The 15,246-nt window shown below is 46.3% G+C and overlaps 1 protein-coding gene and 1 pseudogene across 1 annotated transcript in view; both read left to right on the forward strand.

The window, feature by feature from the left end:
• HTR2A (5-hydroxytryptamine receptor 2A) overlaps nucleotides 1–6,283 on the forward strand; it is a 42,147-nt gene extending 35,864 nt beyond the window's left edge. The window contains exon 4 of the mRNA XM_090258724.1: nucleotides 4,892–6,283. Coding sequence (XP_090114850.1) covers nucleotides 4,892–5,691 — 800 coding nt within the window. The 3' untranslated portion in view covers nucleotides 5,692–6,283. The remainder of the gene's footprint in view (nucleotides 1–4,891) is intronic.
• A 5,682-nt stretch (nucleotides 6,284–11,965) lies between these two features.
• On the forward strand, nucleotides 11,966–13,034 carry LOC149995816 (mitotic checkpoint protein BUB3 pseudogene; annotated as a pseudogene).
• The last annotated feature ends 2,212 nt before the right edge of the window (nucleotides 13,035–15,246 follow it).

A 15,246-nucleotide genomic window follows, 5' to 3' on the forward strand; every position in this document is an offset into this window, starting at 1 on the left:
AAAAGAAACTCCAGTGGAAATGAAACCTATGGGCCCAGATGCGCCCTTTTTCACAAGCGCCCTGAGGGGTTTGCTTCTTTCCCCTCCACCCCCTGCCAGGCTGGGGGGACTCCCCCTGTCCTGCCCTACCCGAGATGGCTCCCTAGTCGAGCAACCGTCCTATTCCCCACGCAAGCACTATCCCAGCATCTCCTTCAGGCCCACGAGATCCCACCTAGAACTAAGAATAAAGGTCTTCTCCTGCAGCCGGGGCTTTAGAGTCCAGGCCGTTCGGCTATCCAGACGGCGGTCAGGGGCGAGCCGGAGGGGCAAAGTCCGTGCAAAGAGCGAGCAGGGTCCCCGGAAAGAAAGACACCAGGCAGAGCCTGTGCGTGGCCGGGTCTCAGTGTCTCCCATTCCCTGCGTTGTCTGAGTCGTCATAAAAAGAAATTAACATAGGCATGGAGTGTCCAATACAGATCCTGAATGTTGGTCGCCGTTTTTCATTTTTCCCACTCCTCGGAAAAGCATATATCAAACAAAATGCAGTGTCACGTAGTTCAAGCTACTTTCTGTTTGCTCATAAAGAAAAATGCTTGATGTGCAGAAATTTCAAGGGAGAGGAAATGTCAGCGCTCCAGCAGCAGCTGTTATCAAACAAAGCAGCCAGAAAATGAATGCGCTGTGAGGGCCAGGCCGGCAACCCCGGACCCCGGCCCGCAGCGCCGTCTCCTGGGAGGAGTGTGGTTTTGATCTGCTGATAGTCCCCGCAGAGCCCTCCTCGCTGTTCCCGTTCGTAAAATGCTGTCCCCCCTTTCATGGAGTGTTGCCTTAACTGCCTTGTTATCCTTCTCACAAACCCTCAAACCCTTGCTGAGGCTCGGGGCAGGCCCTGGAAAAGGCTGGTCGCTTCGAACGTTTTTGTTATGCAGAAAGAGCAACTGCCTGTTAAAAACCTAATCAGTCTCCAAATCGAGGTGCCCCTCCTCGACTGCCTGCCTGTGCCCCCTTGCCACATCCACTTTAAAGTGGCTCTTCATCCTGGGCAACGAAGAGGGGGACACCGCTACTTTACTGAAATGGCTGCCTCAGCCTTTCCCTCCCCAACCACAGAAGGGGAGCCATTCTGGAAGGCTGTGTGTGTGCGTGTGTGTGCGTGTGTGTGTGTGTGTTCATTTCCCCAAACAAGAACGCTCATCTGAATTGCAGATAATTGAAGAATTTGATATGTTAGGTATTCCCAGGTTCCAGCTGACACAGAATTGTCCTTACTTAATCACCAGGTTGTGACCAAATATGGCAAGAAGCTCTCAAGGTGACGATTCCCTTTGTATTAATCAGACAAGGGCCCACCCATGAGTTTAATAACAAAATAATATACCTGTTGTGGGACCGTCTGATATTTTGTTTATGTGTATCGTGGCTACTAGTAATGGCTATAATTTATCACATTAGGAAAGCTATCAACAGTTCAAGCTATGCAAAATTAGAATTAACTGAGTCCCTTTGTTACCCTGGCAGAAACTAACAATTACATCATCATTAATTATGTAGCCAATAGCCAAGATGCTTTTTAGTTCCTTTTGGGTTAAGTAGGTCTATTACATATTAAAGTCTAGCATATATGAACAAAGTGAACTAGAACAAAATTAGGGGGAAAAAATGAAAGCTACTCTAGTTGGGGAACATCCACTCTGCACTAAGCACTGTCCTCGGTCTCCGCATGTATGACTCACTTTAGCCTCACCACATCCAGAGGGACATGTGTGGGCCACCGTCATAAAGTAGATGAGGCACTGGGGCCTCCAGGGGTGAAGTTACAGGCCCAGGAGCTAAGTACCAGGGCAAAGACTCGAACCCTGATCGGCGTCCCTCCAAAGCATCCGTCCCAATCAGTGAACAACCGCACTGCAAACAGACCTGTAGGTGAGTACAGGGAACACCTTTAACAGGTATAGTTTCAAACCCTTGGACAACAAAACATTCTTCTTAGAAACCATGTCTTAACTTTTACAATCGAAAGGTTCCCATGCTCGTTGCAGCGTAATTTACAATCGCCAAGATCAGGAAGCAGCCCAAGTGCCCATCCGTAGAGGAGCAGATAGAAAAGCTGTGGTTCATACATACCATGGAATATTACTTGGCTATAAAAGAATAAAATTTTACCATTTGCGACAGTATGGATGGACCTGGAGGGTATATTATGCTCAGTGAAATAAGTCAGTCAGAGAAAGACAAGTACCATATGATTTCACTTATTTGTAGAATCTAAAGAACAATATAAATGAACAAACTAAATTGAAACGGACTCATAGACACAGAGAACAAAGTAGTGGTTGCCAGAGGGGAGAGAGTTTGGGGGGCTGGGTGGAAGAGGTGAGGGGATTGGGAAGGACAGATTGACAGATACAAATCAGTCCTGGGGATGTCAAGTCCAGCAGAGGGAATACAGCCAATAGTGTGATAACTACGCATAGGCCAGGTGGGTGCTGGACTAACTGCGGGAAACACTGTGTAAAATATATGATTGTCTAGTCACTGTGCTGTACACCTAAAACTACTAGAAAATACTACTGAATGTAAACTGTAATTGAAAACTAAAATTAGAAAAATAAAACTAAAAAAAGAAGGGTTTTCCGAAGGCTTAACAAAACTGGTGTGTATCGGGAGTTCCTCTTGGAGACACAGTTATTCCCGCTCTTCTCGGCTCCGGGAAGGTTCCCAACAACAGGCCAGGGACAGAGGGGAATGAAGGACATGAAGAGTCCTTAACCACACTAAGTGTCCTTAAGAACAGTTCTGATGCCATTGGTCTCCCCCTTCCGAGCAGACTGGGGTGGCCTTGCACAGACAAGTGACAAATGTTGTCAGTTAAGTTGGTGAAGATCTTGCGAAATGCTCCTGAGCAGGGTCCGTGCTGAGCGTCCCCCCAACTGAAGCCAGTGTCCTCTCCTGGTGAGGACGGACCCTGTTGGGGGACGGAGGTCAGGGCGGGCGGGTCTGTGGCCGGATGGAGCTGAGCCCTGCCCTGAGTGTGCCCAAATGAGATTACGGGTCTGCAGAGGAAGTGGTTCTGGATGATAGCGAGAGGCAGGCTAGCAGGAGCCCGCAGCTCTGCCGGGAACCCATGTTCGTGGCCGGCTTGCGACCACGTGGTGGACTCTGAAGGGTGGTCGGAAGCAGTGACGCTCCTGTCGCCAGCTCTGAGGGACCCGAAACCCGAGGCAGGTGTGTTAGAAGGGAGCTTGGCTCTGCCTTTCTCCCGGGGTGCCCCACTGCCTCTCCCTCTAACAAGGTCCTCCATCGCGGGGGAGAAATCAGCGTGATGAGAGGAACCGTGTGTGCCTTGACGCGGGCCACTCCCTCCTCCGCCTACGCCCTGCGGCTGAGCGGGCGTCACCGGTCCCCACATCTGAGTGACAGAGCAGCTGACATGGGCTCGTGTACTGTCTCCTTCTGTGCCTAACTCCTGTATTTGCCAGAAACAGAGGAGTCTGGGGCTGCTGCTCATTCTGTAAGGCACCCGAATGAATGTTCACTACTCAAGGTCTATAGTGACCTTGATGGGACCACCGGAAATTCTAAGGCTGACTCTATATTTAATTATATTAAGGAAATCTTACATTTCTATTAAGGAATGGGAATGGCATTCTGACAGTATTACATATATATATATATATATATATATATATATATATAGAGAGAGAGAGAGAGAGAGAGAGAGAGAGAGAGAGAGAAAGATCACGAGAGGTCTGGACTGGTCTCTGACCAACACAGGACGATGGCAGAGCAGCGAGGGTCATGGGTAAACCAGAGCAGTCCTGGAGCTGGGTAATAACTTCATTGTGCTAGGATTTGCTTTGCCCTATACTAGAATGTCTCTATAATAAACAGCTATTTTAAAAGGAATGAAAATCAGTTAGTGTTACTTTAAATTCCCATTAGAAAATCCTACTTTTTGAAAATCGTTTAACATGTGCCATTTTCACGATTGAATGGTAAAGGGGTCACGTCGGACGATCTGAAACTGTCCACGAGCTACCGCAGACATGTTTACATGTGCATGGAAGTAGAAGAAACCACGCCAAACGGCTAGAAGAGGAGCATGCCATCTCTTTGAAAAATGGACCAAACTGTTGAACTCAACATACTAGATGTGTTTGTAAATAAACTTAGGGCATGAAAATAAAATAAAATATATGGCATCATGTTGTGAGTGGTGGGGGTTGGCATTGTTGGTCATTTTTATTTTTGTTTCTTTGTCTCTGTGCATTTTCTTCAATTGACAGGGATAATGTAATGATCAGAAAAATAGAGCCTGAAAAATTAAAGCTAGATTTATTGTACTTCTTTATAAGACTTATATATAGGGTGACATAACATACAAGTATAAGGAACTATGTATTATGTTATATATAGTTGATATATATTATCTGTTAGTAGATATTATAATTAATATACAGTATTCCCTCACTTATCACGGGTATTATGATCCAGATGCCCCCGCAAGGTAGGAACCTTACATTTATCCTACACTCTTAAACCTACGTAACTTTAACAACATACGCATACAGTACCGCAGAATCCCACAATATAGCGACAAATCCGCGATAAATAATTAAATACAATATTTTTAAAAATCCCGCGATACAGTGAGGCTGCGATAAGTGAACCGTGATATAGCGAGGGCCTGCTGTATATTAGAATGAAATGCGATCACTACATGTTATAGTATGTGTAATATAATATAGCATAACTATATAATAACTAATGTCTGTAAGTAAGTTAAGAGAAGGTTCAATTTTCTTTGAAAGTATCTGTCAGGCTGTGGAACGATGTTGGTGTAAAATCCTTGGCACGGCCATGTCCTCGCTTCCTTAATGATCGTACTTCGTTTGCTGTCCGACTGCAGGTATATCCATGCCCATCCCCGTCTTTGGGCTGCAGGATGATTCCAAGGTCTTTAAGGAAGGGAGCTGCCTCCTCACGGATGACAACTTTGTCCTGATCGGCTCCTTCGTGTCCTTTTTCATCCCCTTAACCATCATGGTCATCACCTACTTCCTCACGATCAAGTCCCTCCAGAAAGAAGCCACCTTGTGTGTGAGCGACCCTGGCCCGCGGGCCAAGCTGGCCTCGTTCAGCTTCCTGCCTCAGAGCTCCGTGTCTTCGGAGAAGCTCTTCCAGCGGTCCGCCCACCGGGAGCCGGGCACCTACGGCAGGAGGACCATGCAGTCCATCAGCAACGAGCGGAAGGCCTGCAAGGTGCTGGGCATCGTCTTCTTCCTGTTCGTGGTGATGTGGTGCCCCTTCTTCATCACCAACATCATGGCCGTCGTCTGCAAAGAGGCCTGCAACGAGGACGTCATCGCGGCCCTGCTGAACGTGTTCGTGTGGATCGGGTACCTGTCCTCGGCCGTGAACCCGCTGGTGTACACGCTGTTCAACAAGACCTACAGGTCGGCCTTCTCGCGGTACATTCAGTGTCAGTACAAGGAAAATAAGAAACCGCTGCAGCTCATCTTAGTGAACACGATCCCGGCCTTGGCCTACAAACCCAGTCAGCTCCAGAGGGGACGCAGAGACAGTTCGAAGAGGGAGGCCAAGGGGACAGACAATGACTGCACCATGGTTCCTCTAGGGAAGCAAAGTCCAGAGGCTGCTCCTACGGACAACGTCAACCCCGTGAACGAAAAGGACAGCTGTGTGTGATGGACTCATTGCCCTGGCAACGGCGGAGGGCACCCGGGCCGGGGTCTTGCCTCTCCAGAAAGAAGGAGAAGCTAACGGGGAGACAGGAAAAAATGAAGCGTCAGTGAAAAGCAGGGTCGAGTGCCACAGGACGGTGCCACTTCAAAAATGTGGTGACAGCGTTTCGGCTGTGAGCTTTATGACACTCATTTTTAATGTTGTCAGTGATAGGTCTTTGAAATAATTAGCTTTTATTGTATAATTATGACAAGGCCACAAATAAATCTAACATGACTTCTGTTTTCAAGGGGAAGCCTTGCTATTATGTCGTTAATTGATGGCATGAGTCGGTCACCTGCTGCTGTAAATAAAAATAGCTGTCAAGAGTGACAAGTTGGTGCAGACAGTGGCCTCTGAAGGGAAAATTCTCTTCCACACTCACCGCGATACGCATTTGGAGCGACGACAAAAACATCAGTCGCTAAGAACAGTGTGATAAAGCCAGTCTTGCGAAGATACTTCCGTGAAATACTTGACAACTTTTTCATTCCTGCTTTTCCACGGATGCCGTTTTGAACTCTTCCCGAAGTGGCTGGCCCGTGCTGCCTCTCAGGTCCCCCATGCTTCGCTCTGGATCGACAGCTTGGTCTTGTTTCATGTTCATCCCCGTAGTTGTCCTGTCAAACGGGTAATGGCACATCCCCAAATGCGTTTCTAGAAACTGCTTCTCCTGAACCGCACCGCATGCGCGCTTTGAGCCGTCGGCAGTATGGAGGGCACTCGCTGTGTTGGGACTGAGGAGTATAAACTCAGGGCTTTGGCTAATGACAGCAATAGAGTCTTAGGACGTCTCTAAACTGCCGGTGACTTTCCTACGGGCACCAACCAATCAGGTACACCGATGCTTTCGGAGCCATGGATCTATAGTATTTACCGTTAGCTTTGGGTTCACGATCGTCTACGTCTACTGAGTGTATATGACGCGTGTATCTGTGAAGAAATGTCCCAGGTGCTAAGGATATATAAATAATTATAATTTGCCTTTAAAGAAAATGACCTCATTGGCATGCTCCTTGGCAAAAATATTAACGGACTTAGGTTGAGAATCAATTCAAGTTCTTTCTTTCTGACCTGGTTCAGAAAGTGGTTTGTTTCTACTCTGAGGGTAGTTTTCTCAGTAAGTTTCTGACTGGTTGCCAATGAATATCAACCAAACGCAGGAGGGGGACCATATCACTTGAGGTCAGAATTTGCAATGAGTTTAGAAATAATGCACTTTACCCTGGACCCAACCTGTGACTACCAGAGTTTTGGAGAATGCTTTTGTTCCACTTCCCTAAAAATGCACTCATTGGTTGCCCACCGACCCTGACCTCCCTAATTAAAAAATAAAAAAGCAGTAATATAATATTTTCTATGGAATGAAAAATAGTTTTTTGCTTTAAACCATCTGAAAAAATTATGGATTTGAAAACAAAAGAACGTGGGAGGTGCCACTGTGTGGTTTGGAAGTGTGTTTAGGGTTATCCTAATTACGTCCTTATAGATACACCGGAAGGTGTTAATTTCAAAGCTGGAATTTACGGTGAGCTCCTAGGATCGAGGCTACTTTTGATCTGAATTACTTTAATGGTTACATCATACTAACTGAGAAAGATCCAAGTGTTAAAAAGTCTCTGCTCTTACGTACTTTGCCTTAGTTTCTAACTCTGCCCATCTCATTTACATAGTAGAGAAAAGATTACAGATTCCACCCACGGACTCCATCTTGATCAGGATGAACATAAATGCTGCCTGGCAGATGTCTTTTGACTACATATATATTGCAAATGTGTATGTTTTCTCTCTCCATAAATAACTATTCAAGTGTATAATACAGACAAACATGTATCTGTATTCATGTACAGACATGTTCCCATGCACTTTATTTGATATTTATATATTTATATGGAGGAAAAGCAAGAGTCATTAATGAGAACACTCAGTATATACACATGTGTGCATGCTGGTGTCATGTTGATTAAAATGTGAATTCATGTACTGATGTTTCTATGACTTTCCACTGCTCTCAAAGCGGGTTAAAAAAAAAAATGTAACAAGTATGAGTTCTTGAAATAAACTGGAAGTTGACCTCAGTTTATGAGAAGACTGTGATACAATTCTATGAGGGTTGTGGAAACACTGGTTCTTATACATAGTTGATTGGTTTTAAATAAAATGGTTACCTTGGACCCTTTCTTGCGTCTGGAGACTTTCTGACTACGAAGGCTTTTTAAACATACCCCTCACCGCAGAGAAACACAATCCTGGAAGAATTAATGGCCCTGTAGTTAAAGAACTCAGTCCTAGTCAATGTTATTGAAATAGAGTGAGCAACCTGATTCTACTTTAAGTTGAGGAGTAGCCTCCTCCATATTTAAAGAAAAACGCCGTCATTAGGGAAAACTGGCTCGACGTGCCTCACTCTGTGGTCCACAGCGCCATCTCGTGGCCATTTTTTTATAGCGCCACCGTGGCCCAACGGAACAAGTTTGGCAAAGGGGGGCTTCTCCCGTTTGTGCATCCATGAAACCTATTTATAAAGTGTTAAATTACTTTGTGCCATATGAAACAAAAGATTAAGATTAGTTTATGTAATGATTTTAACCAAGTCTATGCTAAAAGATTTCAAGAAAGAACGAATACTCGTAAATAAAGTACACTCGAAAACAAAGGCAATTCTGTGAGTCCACAGCTGCGTCTACTGAAGAGAGTCGCCTGGAACCTTCCAGGCTGGGAGCTCCCAGCATCGCTGAACCGTGCTGAGAGCGCACAGAGCCCGTGTGTGTGGGGCTCAGTCACAGGAGCCACTTTTCTGTTATCTTTAGCAGACAAACGCTCCATGTTTGATTGCCGTGCCTGGTTCCACAGAGCCTAGAGGCATAGATGAGCTGACGCTGCTGTACCCCAACACATCTCTACAGGTGTGCCCCAAGACATGCTCAGCGCAGTCACACACCCACATTTTCCCCAGAGCTCGAGGCAGGAATTCAGCTACATCAAGGAGACGCTGCACCACTGAATAAACTCAGAAGTTGCCCTGATTCTCCATTTCGCCTGTAAGTGCAGGAAAACTCCGTGAACTAAGCACAGTAGGTAGCTTTTCCAGGTGTTGGTTGTTCCACGTATTGAGCACCTGCCGGGTCCAGGCCTTAAGCTGATGGCTCTGCCTGTTTAACCGGATGGAATCCTCACCCCACAGATGAAGAGGCTGAGACTCAGAGGTAAGTACGGTGCCCGAGGCCACGCTGCCGCAGGAAAAGTGGCAGGTTCAAGCCTGGGTCATCAGACCCTGGAGCATCAGTCCTTCCCCTGCTCAAGCCGGGAACGGGGCAAGAGTCCTGGGTTCAGAACCAAAAGGAGCAAGTCCCTCACCTCAGCTTCCCTCCTCACTGGTTATATAAACCTGGACACGTCACTTAAAAGTTCTGTGCTTCCTTTTTAATATCCCTAAAATGGAGCTTCTAGAACCTGTCCTGGCTAGAACACTAATAAATAATTAAAGCTGACAAACCGTTGTCTATCACAGAGACCCCAGCTGCCGCCCACCATAATAATAACCCAAAAGGGAAACATTTGAGGCACCGGGGAGGCAAGTGAGAAAGAAATCTGGGCACAAATTTCTGGTATTGGTCCAATAATCCACGAAAAGACAAGTACCTTCCGTTTTAGAACTTCGCATTGAATTTTAATTTACAGTAATAATGATTTTGAAAGAAACATCTGTGGCTTTTAAGATTTTATCCCAAACTGAGAGCATTAATAATATTACTAAGCTCTTTCTCAAGTTTTACAGTCGATGGATATTTGCCCCAATAAATATGCAGTATGACAAAGCTTCGTTGTTGATGTTTTCAATTATTTTCGCAGGTGTCCTGCAAGAGCAAACCGTTTTCCTTTTCTCTCTCCATGGTATACACACCCATCCTCGCTTCGTTCTTCCTTTTTGCGCTTTAATTCCAGCATGTGCACCTGAGCCAACACACGATGGGACGCGTTTACACCTGGAGGGAGCCTCGGGATCTGCCGTGAGCACGTTCGTCACAGCAGGAGACCGAGACCGGAAACCCGGGTCTCGGCGGCTGCTCCCGGGTCCCCCGGGCAAGTTCAAGCCTCTCCCTCTCACGTGCGGAATGAAGGGCGTGAAGTCAATGGCCTTTATAGAGAGTCTCTTGTAGATCCACGCTTACCTGAATCCTCAGGAAGCTTTGGGTAAACCAAGGCACAGCTTCGCGTGGAAAGAATATTCTGGAACTCACAACTCTCACATTCTCTTAATTTCTTTAGATGCAGTTCAAATAAATGACAGCTTTAACTTTTATAGTATTCCCTCACTTATCGCGGGTATTATGTTCTAGACACGCCGCCCCCATAGGTGAAAATGCGCGAAGTAGGAGCCTTACATTTATTTTAGCGTCTATATATATTTTAAGGCTTTATAAACCCTTCCCACACACTTATAAACCGTTCCCAGTCCCTTATTAACCATTCCCACTCCCTTATTAACCTTTTCCACACTTTTATAAACACTACTTATGTTCTTAAACACATTCTACACTCCTAAACTTACATAACTTTAACAATATACATATACAGTACCACAAAATCCTGTGATATAGCGAAAAATCCGCAATAAATAAATGATATTTTTTTAAATCCCGCGATACAGTGAGGTTGCGATAGGTGAACCGTGATATAGAGAGGAACTATTGTATATGAGAAACTTACAAGAAAAATAAAACTGTTAATGACCTAAGGAGTTCCTAAGATATAAGACCAAGAGTCAGATATCAGCATAAATAATTCCCACTGAAGCATTTTCCTCAGAGGTGGCCGCTCCTTTGCCCAGGTGAGCTGTATGCGATACTGGGTTGCTCTTCTAAATGCCTCCCAGGCTTTCCAAAGAACAAGTGCTCTCACTGTTATTTGAGTTCAAGTCCCTTGAAGGGTTAGAATTCAAAAGCTTAAATAATCCTGGCTGGTGTAGCTCAGTGGCTTGAGCACTGGCCTATGAGCCAAGGGGTTGCCGGTTTAATTCCCAGTCAGGGCACCTGCCTAGGTTGCAGGCCAGGTCCCCAATTGGGGGTGTGTGAGAGGCAACCACACATTGATGGTTCTCTCCCCCTCTTTCTCTTTCTCCTTCCCCTCCCCTCTTTCTAAAAATAAACAAATAAAACCTTCAAAAAAATCTCAAATAGATTTAGAATTCATGACGCAAAGAAGACCTTATTTTTAAAGCTAGACATTTTTGAAAGTGAGCCAAGGTCGTTCAAGTTTTCATTTATAATTAGGATTAGGAGCTCTTAAAAAGGTGTTTATTCTGGCTCCTACAGAACAGCACAGTGTGTACTTCCTGCCCCACATTAGTTCAGATACTGAAGGGTAGGCAATAGTATGCCATTATTCAGATGACCCGGTCTTAGTAGGGATGACCCGCAGTGCAGAGCCAAGACGTTAACCTGGGTTTGTGTGCGAAGAGATCCCAGGAAGCAGAGAGAATCAGGGAAGAAGTTAAAGTCTCTTTGAGGGTATATGGTATCAACAGTCTTGCAATTAGGACGCAGTTACGCTAGTACCAGGAGGTGGCTTGGACCCCGTCACTGTATTTGCAACTAAAATCAAGGTTGGGCCAAAGGCACCTGGCGGAGATCGTGCATGAATGTTTCACCCAGCTGCTCATTAACTGAGGTCGCAAAACTCAATAGGCCTCCTCCACAGAAAGTAGCACTATTATGGTTCGTAACAATTTTTAAATAAACAAACATTTATATTGCACAATCACATCTAAACTTATTCCTGAGACCCCGGGACCGGCACACACGTTTCACATAGAATCAAACTCAGAAGCACGTAGGCGTTTAAATTCATTGTAAGACCTCGAAGGCATGTCCCAGGGAGTTCCTTCCAGCCCTGCTCAGATAGGTCTAGCAGGCAGTACCGTTCTACTGAAGCTGGGGAAGACCTGAAGAAGCACCCCGCCCCCCCAGGACACAGGCGATCAAGTCCGTGGTCGGGTGCTACTTAGTGAGCCCGACTCTCTGGATGAGCTCCATTTGTTTAGCCCAAGTGACGGATCTAAACTACTGAAATGGAATGAACAAAAAGAAACATGCTCACTACAGTGAAGAGCGAGAGGCGCTCAGCCACCGTCTGGTCCGAGCTCCGTACTTACCAGACGTGGTGATGAAGGGCGATAAGATTTAGAAGCGAGGCGGCGGCCAGCGGCGGCTAACTTGATTCCGAGGGGAACTCGAAGATGACAGGTTCTAATGAGTTCAAGCTGAACCAGCCATTGGAGGACGGCATCTCCTCGGTGAAGTTCAGCCCCAACACCTCCCCGTTCCTGCTGGTCTCCTCCTGGGACACGTGGGTGTGCCTCTACGATGTGCCGGCCGACTCCGTGCGGCTCACCAGCACAGCGGCACAGCGGCACCGTCCCGGACTGCGCCTTTCACGCCCCAGCCCATGCCCGGAGCGGGGGATTAGGTCATCAATCGAAAATGCATGATCTGAACACTGATCAAGAAAATCTTGTTGGAACCCATGATGCCCCTGTGAGATGTGTTGAATACTGTCCAGAAGTAACATGTGACGGTCACTGGGAGTCGGGATCAGACAGTTAAACTGTGGGACTCCAGAACTCCTTGTAACGCTGGGACCTTCTCAGAGCCTGAAAAGGTGTGCACCCTCTCTGTGTCCGGGGCCAGGCTCGTCGTGGGCACGGCGGGCCGCCGCGTGCTGGCGTGGGACCTGCGGACCATGGGCTACGTGCAGCGGCGCCGGGAGTCCAGCCTCAGGCACCAGACGCGCTGCATCCGCGCCGTTCCCAACAAGCAGGGTTACGGCCTGAGCTCTCCCGATGGCCGAGTGGCCATGGAGTACCTGGACCCGAGCCCCGAGGTGCAGAAGAAGAAGTCCGCCTTCAAGTGCCACCGACTGAAGGAGGACAACATCGAGCAGATCTACCCCATCAACGCCATCTCCTTCCACAGCGTCCACAACACGTTCGCCGCAGGTGGTCCTCATGGATTCGTAAGTACCTGGGGTCCGTGGCGCAAACAGCGGCTGCGCCAGTTCCATCGGTCCCCACCAGCGTCGCGTCACTCGCCTTCGGTGACGATGGGACCACACTCGCAATAGCGTCGGCATAGAGGTATGAAACGGACGACACAGAACACCCTGAAGATGCCATCTTCATTCGCCAAGTGACAGACGCAGAGACAAAACTCAAGTCCACCTGCTCATCTCGTGGAAGTGGCTTCTCTCTGGAAAGACCTGTTTTCCTTCCTACAGATGCGTTCTTCCCCCTAAGGGACGCGCTGTAGTCGTTGGGGGTCCCTTACTCAGCGTGTGGATTTCCCTGTTTTCTGTCTGGCACGAAACCTGTCTGCGCCCTGTCACGCTCTGTGTGGGACGAGGGTCCTGGTGTCCTTGTGCAGTGGTCGGGAGAGTCATTTTTCTCCCAGCGAGCCCAGTTGCTTTTTCTGAGCAGCTTGGGCTCTTTTTGTAAAATAATCTGAACCTGTTATATCCATGCCGTCTAATAAATCAGAGATTCAGAACCTTTAAAAAAAAGGGGGGGGGGTGAGAAGATTTAGAGAAATGACCCGAGGTCACCTGGCCTAGCCAGCGGCCTCAGAGCCAGCCATGGGATTCAGGTCTCACACACCCCCAATCTCAGTTTTTCTCCTTTTATACAAAAAAAATAAATAAATCTAAAAAGGGCCCATTGGTTCATGGTTCATATAATAATTTGGTCATATAACCAAAAATATATTTAAGTCTGGCTGAGACCAGTGGGGCAGCCTCATTTATTCTCCCAATAGGTGTGCTGTTGAGGGTCCATTACCTGTATGTTCTATCTGAGACATTAAGTGTGACAAGTCTGGGGATAAAGTTACTTTTTATAAAATAAGATGGCTCTTGGGGAATTACCCAGTCCCCTTTATAAAAGTGGTGTTTATTACGTTGAGCCCACTGGCTTTGTCAGAGGCTGGCCTAATTAATGCTGACAACTTCACACACCTCCCCGAGGAGGGCCCCTGAGAGACTATGAGCTGTCCCCAGAGGCCAAGCCACCACCTGAGGCTGATGTTTCAGCTACTGCAGACCTCAGTGATCAGCAGATCCGTGTGGGTGACTGGCAGAGTGTTACAAATATACAATTTGCACATTCATTTTAAGGGAAAAAAATGAAAATTAGAATGTTCAAAATCACTATCTCCAGGCTCCACTGTTAAAGTTTTACATTCTATGACTCAGGGTTCACAACAGGGATAAATTAAAAAAAGAATATCCCAAAGGGGGAAATGAAGTCAGCATAAACAAGCAAACCAAAATGCATTAAAAAAAAAAAAAAGAAACAAAGAAATTAAAAAGAAGTAAAACAATCATTTAAACTAAAACTAATTTGCTCTGCATGTACACACTTAATCGTTGTCTATATCAGTATTTAATTTTTAAAAATAAGATAGTGGGTTTTTTCTGAATTTGCAAAAAAAAGTAGGATTGCTGGGTTGCAGAATCAAGATTCTGTAAAATGTCTCCTAAGTGTGTGTCAGTGATGTTATCTTTAAAGCAAAAAGCAGAAACTAGACATCTTGTGACCACCAACCACTATTAAGTTATCACTTTGTGCTGAACTATTTTTTTATTCTCTCAAGCAAAGTGTGTTTTTAAACATTTCTCCTGGAACCTGATTGACAGGCAGTCCTTCAGAACATGACTAACACGCTTTCTTAATCTTTGACCATAAGCTACGTGACAACCAAATCAACGGACACATTTAGTTAAAGCCTCTACCTCTATTCTAATTCAGGATTAAATTATTTAATTCTAGCTGCCAAAAATGCTCGGGGCATTAACATCACTCAGTTTGAAGAGAATTTTTGTTCAGGGATTTGTATTTTAAAACAGTAGAGAGAAAGAAACGCTTTTCATTTCAATGCTTTCTCAGGATAAAAACATTATTTTGAGTAGCTAAATATCATCTTCAGGCTGAGTCCCGACTGATCCACAGGTTCACAGGTTCGGGCCACAGGTCAGTTCATTACGGCCAAATGGCCTGGGCCGCAGGACTGGTTCTGGCACGTGATCTGTGTGGTCTCCAGATTTACAAGGTCAGTTCCCAGAGAGGTCACTCACCTCACAGTCCTTCCAGTGGCGCCCAGCGCCCGGGAAAATACGGGGCCTCTTGTTCAAAAACCATAAACAAGGTGGTAGAGGAGTGAAGTAAACCAAGCGGAGAATGAACCAGACGCAGGTCCTTTTGAGCTAGGAACGCTGTTCTGCTGCACGGGGGGGCACGCCCAGGAGACCAGCCCTGCCTTTCAGATATTATAGCTGTTGGTTTTTTAAAAATTAAGCCTTTTGGCCTTTAGATTAATTTTCGCAACAGGCAAAGTACACTCACAATCGGTTCCATCAAGCAAAAGGTCAAGGGAAGATTGGTTGCAAGCCATCAACTGGCAACTCTTACTCAGCTCAGCTTTCATTGAGAGAAGAAAAGGAACGGGGGTGGAGGTCTCCCTGGATTTA

The sequence above is a fragment of the Furipterus horrens genome, unplaced genomic scaffold (genome assembly GCF_987537825.1).
Source record: "Furipterus horrens unplaced genomic scaffold, mFurHor1.1.pri manual_scaffold_12, whole genome shotgun sequence".
Classification (NCBI taxonomy): Eukaryota; Metazoa; Chordata; class Mammalia; order Chiroptera; family Furipteridae; genus Furipterus; species Furipterus horrens.